Source organism: Lissotriton vulgaris, chromosome 1_1 (genome assembly GCF_964263255.1).
Source record: "Lissotriton vulgaris chromosome 1_1, aLisVul1.2, whole genome shotgun sequence".
In the NCBI taxonomy this organism is placed as follows: Eukaryota; Metazoa; Chordata; class Amphibia; order Caudata; family Salamandridae; genus Lissotriton; species Lissotriton vulgaris.
The window spans coordinates 1,392,953,339-1,392,965,753 of record NC_141685.1 but is presented as its reverse complement, the minus strand read 5'-3'; the positions used below and the strand labels follow the sequence as shown (position 1 = coordinate 1,392,965,753).

General features: G+C 46.4%; 1 protein-coding gene across 1 annotated transcript in view; it reads right to left on the bottom strand.

The window, feature by feature from the left end:
- Positions 1–5,204, bottom strand: part of LOC147750565 (hyaluronidase PH-20-like) — a 135,938-nt gene extending 130,734 nt beyond the window's left edge. Inside the window, exon 1 of the mRNA XM_086929627.1 lies at positions 4,275–5,204. Coding sequence (XP_086785753.1) covers positions 4,275–5,204 — 930 coding nt within the window. The remainder of the gene's footprint in view (positions 1–4,274) is intronic.
- Positions 5,205–12,415: the final 7,211 nt, after the last annotated feature.

Here is a 12,415-nt window from a genome sequence, read left to right as displayed (position 1 = left end):
CTTAAGTTCAGTGGCTGTCTCATTGGACAGCTGAACGCCACATGGAAGAGACATTCTCCAATAAAGGCAGGGTACCCATCCCGGACCTCTGAAGAATCTTGATGCTGGGTACCAAACCCATGCGTACACACCCCCTACAGGTCTCAATAGCCTGCAAATGCATGATGCGTATTCACCGCATGTCAAGAGGTCAGCTCCTCTACTCCCCATTGCTCCCATTGGTAGGCTTTCCCAGACAGGAGAAATATTACACCTCCAGAGCCCTCCAGGTATGGACCCATCACGAAGTAACGGAGGTTCAGTCATTGTTTGAGGTTGGGCAGCTGAGAACATACGCTTAAATGAGAGAATGCTATGATCTCCCGCCAGGACGATTTGTGACGCACAGGCAATTAGTGGATAGCACTGGAATCTCACTGAGGGGGAGCCACTGACACACCTGGTATTACACACTATTCTACGCATGAGTACGGGGAGACACTTAGTCACCTGGCACTACAAAGAGATCCGGGAACTGATCACAGCCCGCTTACACATCTTACGACAGAAATGGGAGGACGAGATAGGACAGGTGTTCTATGACAAAGAATGGGAAAAGGCATTAGAATACCCCAAAAAGGTTTTCAGGAACGCACGATTCAAAAACATCCAGTTCAATATTTTACATCGTGCCTACTTAACACCTTACCGACTCCACCGGTTTTACCCAGACACACATTTCGCATGCCCTAGATGCCAGACTCCTGAGGCGAATTTTAACCACATGTTCTGGGACTGCCCCACAATCCAACAGTATTGGGATAGGGTGCACCGGACACTCCGGACAACAGTCAACCTCATGGTCATTTCTACATGGGAGGCGTGCGCCCTGGGGATCTTCCGCAGGCGGAAGACAGAAAAGGTGCAATGAAGGTTTGCATCCCTAGCCATTCTTCTAGCGAAACGTGGAATAGCCATGTATTGGCGAACTCCAACAGGTCCCCCGGAGGCAGCCTGGGTAGGTGCTGTGAAAAAATGGGGGGCGGCAGAGGAAGAAAAGGAGAAGTGTGGCTCAATGGTTAGAGCGACAGACCCTGATGCAGAGGTCTAGCCCGGGACCAGGGTTCAATTCCCAGCCTCGGCGGGTCTTGGGCTCAAAATTCCACGGACCTGATCATTCTCGCCTCGGTGCCTATTCCAATCATGGAGTCCCACTCTGCAACTCTGGGCAATAGCTTGCTTAATCTCCACAACGGCCCCCACAACGCTAAGGATGCCTGGCCTCCACCTTGGGGGTGCCCAGGAGTTGTCGCCTCTCAGGGAAAGCCTGGATGGGTTCCACAGCGGTATTCATACAAGCGCCTTGAGACCCATGTGGGTGAGTAGTGCGCTATACAAGTATCAATTTACATTACATTACATTTTACAAAAGTTGAGGGACGAGGAGGTGAAGGGGATACGTAAACATCCTATCTCTATGGAATGGGCACAACTATTATTCCAATTTATTCAGGAGGCGACGCCAGAGGATCCCCGCAGCTACACAATCTCAATAGCAGACTCCAGCCTTGTCCCCCACGGGGCGGACGATGTCAAACGCACAACAGCCAGGAGATACGTAAAACCGCCTGTGCACTAAGACATTACCAGAAACATACCGCTGTCCCTGATGGGAGGCACAACCCACTGGCTCCTCTCTCTCCACCCGCTTCAGACACCGCACCATGCTAGCGGCAAACCAGCATTAGCCACATAACAGATAGACAACGTGATACACTCCGAAGGCTCTCCACCCCCCCCCCGACCTCCCCCTCCCCAGTTCACAGTTTTAGTTCCCCCCCCCGGCACCCCTGAAGCCAATCCACCTGCATTGGGAATACAATTCATGCGCACTAAACAAGTGGGTTTACGGGGATAGGGATGGGGACTGAACACCAACCCATACTTCCGGGACGCCCACATATACCAACATCAAAGAACCTATCACCACACATGGGATCCAAACGAAGGGTATTCCCCATTTCATCTCACTGTATCATACATATGATGCAAACTGTATGATGGGATGTTTGTTATGTGCTGCAATGATACCATCCAATAACTTGCACTTACTTGTCAACATGTGTTAATCATGAGACGGAACTATGTACCATGAAATGTAAAACTCCCAATAAAATTTTTTTTTAAGTTTAAAAAAAAAAGAGATCTTACTTCCTCGGAAAGATGGAGTTAACACTGAAATTTTGTTTGCTCATATGATATAATTAGATAAAACATTTAAACTTTCCCGAGTCTGTGGTTATTTATTAAATAGGAGGCAAATTAACCTATGTCATATCACTAATTACTATTCCAACTAAATAGGTCCATTGACTCAAATAAAGGCTTTATGATCAGTGAAAGATTAGAGAAATTATATCCAACTGATCTAAATGAAAGCACTCATAACATTGACCTCCAGCAGTGTTAACCAGCCTATATGAATGTATGTGTATATGGGCCCAGATAAGTGTATGGTAATAGATTTTCGCAGGTTGGTAGCCCGCTGGATCACCATTCTTACTTGGGTTTCATCAAGGATTGCAACACCTATACTCCCTCACTCCACTAAGCAGTATCACCTATTTAGAAAACACCGAACCTGTAAATGAGACTACTTGTCTTGGTGTGCCTAGGAATTGTCAGTGGTCTGGTTAACAGAGCTGTGTGACATCTGTAGGTAAACCAAGAAAAGTATTAACTGGCTTATTATGAGATTCGTCCAGTTACAAGAGGCGTGTTTTTTTCTCCATAATTTGTTTACTTCTATTTAACTATTCTAACTTTTCAAATAAGAGGGTGAGCAGCTAAAACGAAAGGCTTTTGGAGAGAAGGGATTTTGTTGTGAATGGTTGATTATATTAAAAGACTCTTCTTTAGCACTGTGTATGTATGGATCCAACAGAGGCACCGATTTGAGATTAGACTTTTGTAAATCAGGAACTCTAACTGTTGGTATTGAGACCAAGTAGGACAGCATGAGAATGTTTTGTCTGAAATTCAAAATGATACTGACTCCTAATTTTCATCTAGATTGCAATTTCCTCCTTGAGGTCCCTTGCAATGGTGGAGGGGTTGGCAAGCCGCCGCTTGTAGAGTGCGATTGCTTGTTATTTGAGGACTGTATGAATGAATGAATGAATGAATACATTTATTTGTGTGGTTACTCAAAACCATTATAATAAAACACCGAAGTAGAAAAAGAACATTCCATTAAAAATTGAACAATTAAAAAACATAAACATTGTGAATAAAATCTAAGATCTAAAATTCAATGATCATTAAGTCCAAGAAGGCTTTTTTTGAACTCGGCCAACAGTTGTACATGCTCTCATTGAGCTCAGCCGTTAGTTCCAGATGGTATAGAAGCTCAGGGCAGTTACTTGCCCAATTGCTTAGCTGGGAGGGTCCATCAGCTTCATACCAGTCTGTTGTACGAATTTACCAAACATAGCCATATGTTTCACTGTGTCCAATGTATACAGTTGATGAACAGCGTCCTTTACAGTTCTAGTCCCCCGTTGTAGCAAGATGGGCCTAAGGTAAAGACTGCGATCTAGGCGCAAGGCCGGGCAGCAGAGAAGAATATGGGCCAAGGTCTCACGTTTGTATTGGCAGAGCCGATACTCCATGATCGCCATTTTCGTCGACCCGGAGGGCTATAATTCTTTAAGAGGGAGAGGATGTAATCTAAACGCTACGATCCTGTGTAGGGCCTGTCTCCCCACCGCCTGCGTGAGATGAAGTTTGGGGTTGTATTCTGTATGCGGGAGGCTTTGGGACTCATGAAAGCCTCTTGATACCAATGATTCCAAGTCTGAAGTACGAGAGCAAAGGAGGACTTGTTTTTTTATTGTACTTTTGATAGCAGTATACTTGATTATCTTGGGGTCCAGTTTTCTATTGCAAGTTTAGGACTGTATGATAAATGTTGCACCACCCATTTATGACATATCTTATTCACAAAAGATCTGTGCACTGATGCTCATGCACAACTACCTGAGTAAGGGTGCAAGCACAAATCTGAATCAAGGATGAGCACACATTTCTCTTGCTAGAAGAAAATTAAATTGTGTTCTTGGCCAAAGGATGTTAATCAGAAAGAAAATACTGGTGACCACTGAACCTAGTTCAGGCAGTACTGGTAATCAGGACAAAATAATCTGTATCCTATAGAAACATTGTAATTTATCCTATATACAATATCTGTATGCTGATCATATCTATATAATGACTATCATGGCAGTGTGACTTACCAGAGTGAGATAGGTCAGTGGGTCGTCTGTAAACACAACACGCGAGTAGACATAGATTGGCAGCGGAGCACTTTTGATGCGGACAGTGGAAACCCTTTTTGCTTCTTGGATTCGGTGCCTCGTATAAAGCGCTGCATTCGGCGAAGATTTCAACACTGTTTCCAGGTAAATACTGGGATAAAGCGCTGTGCTCTCCCGCCAGAGCCACCCGAGTCCATCATTTCTTTTCTTTTCTGTTTCCAGGCAATGTCCGGTATAATCCTTCGGTTTCTGTTTATAATCATAATTATAACATTCAGGGAAGAGGAAAAATCCCCATTGCTTGTCTGGCCTCAGAAGTTTTGCCAATGAGAGTGTTTCTCTCATTATAAACTCAGATGCTGCCTCAAATTCGGTTCTGGCGATGGAGTGCGCTTCCTGTGGGGAGAGGGTGTGATTCTTTGACTGAACAAACTGCACAGAGTGCTTTTTGTACACAGTCTTCGATGCCCAATTTCGGACCCAAGATGGCCTCCATTCTTCCCAGTCGATCACTGCCAGCCCAGCTTGTTTTTTGGCTGGTATGTAAAAGCTAATGTCTTCTGCAGCTTTCTTCAAATGATGAGTGAGTGGAATGAACTGAGGTATCCCTCCGTTAACAGCCTCACCTGTCACCTCATCAATGTAGGGGTAGTAGCCAAGTCTGTCGCTGTAGAACAAAGAGATCGCCTGATTGGTGGCAGTCTTTTTTGGGCTGCCTACCAGTTGGAAAAGCCTAAGATTCAGATGGGTCTTGCGACGCGTTTCACATTGTTCGGTTGGGGCATTCCAAACCGTAATGAACGGTGACTTCTTGATGAGAGGGGGTGCCCTCAAAGTCAATGAAGGACAAAATGACACCAGAACAGTGACAACTTGATATAACCAACACCAGCCTCTTATGGGAACCATTGTGTAACACTGAGAAGATATCGCAAATGTCTGCTGTGTAAGACCAAGATTTTACCTAGGAAAAAAACACATATAAATGTATTATTTGTAATGTAAAAAAAGTTTCATTTTGTATATTAAACAGTGTGATTTAGTTAATATAATTATTTATGCAATAAGTTGTAATCCATCCATGCTAATTTTAGTTTTCTACTTTGACACTTCACAATATGATCTTGCCAATTAACATACAAATCACTGTTCCATTCTCATCCAGGTGCCATTTTTACATGAAAGATAGAACACCTCATAGTCTAGATGAGCACAAAATGGGTGGATTCGTATACTGTAGGTCATCAGGCGGAAGGTAGCACTTTTTAGGTCACCGATTCAACATATGTTGTCAAAGGGAGGCATCATTCAAACCAGTCTTGTTATTGGATTCAGTCTATAGTGGGGGAATCCCTACTCTTGCTAGCTTGAAGAACTCCTCAAGACCACAGGCGTATTAGACTTAAGATTAATTTACGGGGGCCCAATTGGAAAGTTGGTCATTCAATATTTATCAATTAAAGATATTGCCAGTGCAAGTTCTCAGATTATCTCTTTGTGCAGATTACAGATGATATTATAGCCCTCTGCTCAATCTTCAAGAATCCAAAGATTCCTTCAAATCACAATGAAATCCGCAGTGGAACTCGCCTCTTCTGTAGGCACCACACCACTTCTCTCAACAAGGATCCAACATAAACAGGAACATCATAAGAATTTGAATGTTTGATGTTCATCACCAGCTTGGGTCATTGAATAGGACAATGTTCTAGCTCATGCAGTGCTGCAAAGTTGCTTTCTGTGAAAGTGCAATAAAGCTAAATTAAATCAAGAAAAAGTTGTCCTTAGTAAGATCATTCCTTTTAAGTGTTTATCTATTAGCCTGCAAACTCCAAGTGACATGCATAAACGTGTAATGCAGGGTTTGTTTTGGACAGAATGCCATCACCATGGAGATGAGGTGATTTATACCATTGTGTGAATTTTCCTTTCATGTACTACTATGGATACGTAAACACCAGATGGGTGATGTTGCCTCACTGTACAAGGCACTTCTTTCTGTGAGAAAAAAACTTCATTTTGGTTCAACGTACAGTAGGAGACACCATACACTCATTAAGAAAGGAAAAGCAGAACTCAGAGAGCTCAGGCGGCATACCTGTGCAATGAAGAGCACTCATCTGCAACGCCTCCATCGACTCAGCTACATTAATGGACCTGGAACATGCCAACATCATGCCCCTTCTCAAGAAACCAACTGCTAATGCAGTCACGCTTTCCAGATACACACCCATCTCCCTCCTACCGTACCCAGCAAAGGTCTTAGAGAAACAAATTAACTGATGCCTCACTGACCACCTAAGCAACCACCAGCTCCTTGACCCATTACAGACCAGATTCAGGACCAACCAAAGCACATAAACAGAACTTACCGCTGCCACAGACAACATGCGCATGATCCTTGACGGAGGAGACATGGCAGCCCAAATGATCCTGGACCTCTCTGAAGCATTTGACTGTGTGTTACCTCATCCTCATTAGGAGCCTGCATGAGATTCGCATCCAAGGACAAACTTTCCACCGGATCTGCCCCTTTTTACTGGATAGAACGCAAGCTGTCACCCTGACACCTTATTCATTGGAAGCCTGCAAACTCATCTGTAGAGTGCCTCGTTGTTCATCGCTCAGCCCCATCCACTTCAACGCATACATGATCCTTCTGGCTAGTGTTGTCTATGCAAAGCAAACAGAAGGAGATGATACCACCAGATTCAAGCTATCCTGGCTGATGGCGGTTAGACCCCCAAACCGGTCCTAGGATGCTTATTTTTGGTCCAGAGAGGACATAGCCCGGTAGTTCAGGCTGTACTGTTCCCATGGGGAACAGGGTCAAGACTGATTTGCATATGGCTGGGTCTAAACTGGAATGACGTGGGGTGTAAAATAATGATGGATTTAACCCAGATCTGTAACTGTTCGATTGATTCGGCATTCTGTCCATCATCTGTTCTTTTTGCATTGTTGTCCATGCACACATCTACCTACTTTAGTCTGTTGATGACACGTAGCTCATACTCTCCTTTTCAGACAAGACCCCTAAGACAAATAAGTTTACAGCCTGCATGACTGAAGCTGCTTACTAGTCGGGACTTCAACTGGTGGTTGGCCAAACTCGGACCCTCACCCACAGACAGCACCCATGCCAGGAGCCTCAGAATAATAAATCATTGTCCTCAGACTGGACATGCCCACACAAGACGGCACCATCACTGCATCCAGCTTCCACATACTGAAGATTTTCAAATGGCTCCCAAGAAACACTACAGAAACCATCACTCATGCCAAAGTCACCAGCAACTAGGGCTACAGGAACACCCTCTATGCCTGGATCACAAAGCAACTCACTAGAAGTCTATAAACAATCCAGAACTCAGCAGCCAGACTCATCCCATGCATACACAGAACCAGATAAGGAAGATAGGCTGGTCTACCAAAGAGCCAGAAGTTCATAGAACTCACTAGTTGCCTGGCAAGTGTTGTTGAATGGGCATCATGTAGTAAACTTCGTTGAGGGTCGATTTGGCTGAAGTTGGCCCTTGGGAGGTTAGTGGAGTGGAAATTAGCAGTTCAACAAGAGGATGAAAGGGCACATAGCGCAGACAGTCTCTACTCCTCCTGTATGGATTTGGGCAAGAACAATGGCATTGACTGAGAATGGCTAAAAAGAGCAGGCACGGAACAGCAGCCTGCAATTTCCTAAATTCTTAGTAATCTAAGTGTCAGTATGCCCAAGATCTGAGTTATTAAGGACGTGTCAGACAGCACTACTGATAGCTGCCATCTATGGATATGGTGGTTGAGAAAATGAGAACTGCAGGAGGCCCTCCTTTTGTGTGAGTGGCACCACCACACTTGCTGCTCAGAAATAGCATTTGTTCTTGCAGCACATTTCCGCAGTGTGCAAGAGATGTGTGCACCATTGATTAAGCAAGCAATCAGCAGGTATTTTTTATGTCTTACTAATGGATAGCGCTTAGCTGACTGTTGCCAAAGACCTATCCTGGACAATACCAATACTTGCAGTGAGCTTTGCATCAGTCCATGCTTTCCATTGGTTGACTTTCTTGTTAATCTCATTTGCTTGCATCTTATTTGATGATTTTCTTTCCTCTTCTTGTGTTTGTCTGACCACTGAAGAAAAGTTTTTTTTAATTAACCTTTTGAGTGGATGCTTTGTAATATTACATACCTCAGGGAACCATTTTTTTAATTTTGCTTCTGGCACTTCGTGGACTGCATGTGTTTCCTTGATCTCTCCTCTTGTTTTGCTTCTGTCCTTCACTTACTCACCTAAGTGCTCGCCATGTTGACCCCCACACTAAAGCTCATCCTTTACTTCCCCACCCGTCCCTGACCTGCTCGACTTAAACCCCACCCATCTCCACCCCTGCACTAGTCCCACTAGTGTTCTTTTACTTCCATCACTCCTCCTTGCTCCACAGTTGCTCCCCCTCACTTTTTTCAGTCATTTATTTCAGAGCCCAACAGTTTGCTATTGGTGTGCTCTTTCTTTAAATACTTTGACACTTATTGTTTTTTATAAATATACCACTCCAAGGTGAGTGCCCGCCATTTTGGAATGGCAAATTCAAACAAAAAACAGTGTCATGATGCACAAGCATGCGCATATGGCATCACAGAATGGTCACCATAGAGTCATGACGTGTACGTGTACTTTTTTCTTTTTTTGCTGATGCTGTTCCACATCTGCAGACAAGCATTTATTTTTCCTATTGCTGATGCTGAAGAGCATCAACTAAGACATTGACAAAGCTAAAAGGTCAGGTAATGTCACTGAAATGCAAAACATGTTGGCTTCGCAAAATGCTTACTAAAATACAAATACAAATGATTTGTATCAAATGTGGACATGCCCCACTCAGGGCATACAAACCATATCTTAGAGTGAGGCACCTTCTTTGCCTATTAAGCTTCCGTTTTGTAGATTAGTTTTGGGGGTTGTAGCCTTAGCTCACTTCAATATTCAAATGAGGCCAACGTACCATGTTACCAATGTTTGCAAATAAGGAGGGCACAGGTTTGTAGGCATGTTATTTGGTCAGCATAAATATTTTTACCTGCAACATACATGGGTTTCACAAGCCATGTGTCAGGAGTACAGGATGACCGGAGCATTTTGGCCAGGTGGGTCCTAGTCCTGCTTTTTATGAAGCAGCACTTTGTGTATGGTCTTTAAAATCCTGGCATGCAAATACTGAAAGTGGAACTACAAACCTACAAACTTTCCAGAACACAGTGTGTTGTTGGCCACCACATCTAGGGCTACCTAAAGGTGGCACACATGACCGAGAACTACTTGGCATCGTTTTATGTATTCACTTCATGCCATTTTATCATTACTGGTGTTGTGTTACTGATGTCGACTTACTAAAACTGTAAGAAATGCCCTACCTCCTTACAAGACTGACCACCTGCAACAGCCAAAGTAAGCTTGACAAAGACAAAGTTCTGTTTCTTCAAGAACTGCGGCCTGTACAGTCTGTTAGAGCACATGAGCTGAGCTGAGTAAAGGCGTATGTTACGTTAGTACTCAATAGTACTATGTTTCACTCTGTGGTAAGCACTACAATTTTGACAGGCAATTAGGAAAATCAGTGATTTGACTGAGGATCACACAAATGGTAATGTCACCTCAGTGTATGATGGTTGTTTGGACTCATCCCTCACAGTAGCATTTTTTTCCACTACAGCAGAAGAGAGTCAGCTTGTAGAAATCGACCAATGCCACACTGCACAACACTGCAGCAGAGGTGAGGCAGCCCACTGTAACTCCTCCCTGCAGCACACACAACTGCATCAGAGAGAAAGCTTACAGTAACCTGTCCCTGCAGCACTCTGTGCCACTGTAGCAGGGAAGACACCCTACAGTAACTTGTCCCTGCAGCACTCTTCCCCAGTGCAGCAGAGGAAGGTAGGATACAGTAACCTGCAAGTGCAGCACTCTGAGCCAGTACAGCAGAGGGGGATAGCCTACAGTAACCTGTCCCTACAGCACTCTGAGCCAGTACAGCAGAGGGGGGTAGCCTACAGTAACCTGTCCCTACAGCACTCTGAGCCAGTACAGCAGAGGGGGATAGCCTACAGTAACCTGTCCCTACAGCACTCTGAGCCAGTACAGCAGAGGGGGGTAGCCTACAGTAACCTGTCCCTACAGCACTCTGAACCAGTACAGCAGAGGGGGATAGCCTACAGTAACCTGTCCCTACAGCACTCTGAGCCAGAACAGCAGAGGGGGATAGCCTACAGTAACCTGTCCCTACAGCACTGTGCCTGAGCAGCAGAGGAGAAGAAACCTACATTAGCCTGTCCCTACAGCACTCTGTGCCACTGTAGCAGGGAAGACACCCTACAGTAACCTGTCCCTGCAGCACGCTGTGCCAGTGCAGCAGAGGGAGGCAGCCTACAGTAACCTGTCAGGCAGGATACAGTAACCTACAAGTGCAGCACTCTGTGCCAGTGCAGCAGAGGGGGGCACCCTACAGTAACCTGTCCCTACAGCACTCTGAGCCAGTGCAGCAGAGGGTGATAGCCTACAGTAACCTGTCCCTACAGCACTCTGTGCCTTTGGAACAGAGGAAGGCAGCCTACAGTAACCTGCCAGTGCAGCAGGGAAGGTAACGCACAGTAACCTATCCCAGCAGCACTCTCCACCAGTGCAGCACAGGAAGGCAGTCGACAGTAATCTTCCAGTAGAGCAGAGGAAGGCAGGCTACAGTAACCTGTCAATGCAGTACTTTGTGTCAGTGTGGTAGAGGAAGAAAAATTACAGTAACCTGTCCCTGCAGCCCTCTGTGCACGTGCAGCCCAGGAAGGTAGGATACAGTAACCTGTCCCTGCAGCACTCTGCACCAGTGCAGCAGAGGGAGGCAGCCTACAGTAACATGTCTCTGCAGAACTCTGCGCCGGTGCAGCAGAGGGAGGCAGCCTACAGTGACCTGCCCCTGCAGCCCTCTGACCACGTGCAGCCCAGGAAGGTAGGATACAGTAACCTGTCCCTGCAGCACTCTGCACCAGTGCAGCAGAGGGAGGCAGCCTACAGTAACATGTCTCTGCAGAACTCTGCGCCGGTGCAGCAGAGGGAGGCAGCCTACAGTGACCTGTCCCTGCAGCCCTCTGTGCACGTGCAGCCCAGGAAGGTAGGATACAGTAACCTGTCCCTGCAGCACTCTGCACCAGTGCAGCAGAGGGAGGCAGCCTACAGTAACATGTCTCTGCAGAACTCTGCGCCGGTGCAGCAGAGGGAGGCAGCCTACAGTGACCTGTCCCTGCAGCCCTCTGTGCACGTGCAGCACAGGAAGGCAGGATACAGTAACCTGTCCCTGCAGCACTCTGCGTCAGTGCAGCAGAGGGAGGCAACCTACAGTAGCCTGTCCCTGCAGCACTCTGTGCCAGTGCAGCAAGGGAAGTCAGCCTATAGTCACCTGTCCATGCAGCACTCTGTGCCAGTGCAGCAGAGGGAGGCAGGGTATAGTGACTGTCTCAGCAGCACTCTGCGTCAGTGCAGTAGAGAGAGGCTGCCTACAGTAACTTTTCCTTGCAGTAATCTGTGCCAATGTAGCACAGGAAAGCAGGATAGAGTAACCTGTCCCTGCAACACTCTGCGCCAGTGCAGCAGAGGAAGGCCGCCTACAGTAGCCTGTCCCTGCAGCACTCTGCGCCAGTGCAGCAGAGGAAGGCCACCTACAGTAACCTGCAAGTGCAGCATTCTGCGCCAGTGCAGCAGAGGGAGGCAGCCTACAGTTGCTTGTCACTGCAGCACTCTGTGGCAGTGCAGCAGAGGGAGGCAGCCTACAGTGACCTGTCCCTGCAGCACTCTGTACCAGTGCAGCAGGGAAGGCAGCCTACAGTAACCCATCCCTGCAGCACTCTGTGCCAGGGCAGCGGAGGAAGGCCGCCTACAGTAGCCTGTCCCTGCAGCACTCTGCGCCAGTGCAGCAGAGGAAGGCCACCTATAGTAAACTGCAAGTGCAGCATTCTGCGCCAGTGCAGCAGAGGGAGGCAGCCTACAGTTGCTTGTCACTGCAGCACTGAGGCAGGTAGGCTGCAGACCCGCTGGGTAGCACTGAGGCAGCTAGGCTGCAGACCCGCTGGGTAGCCCT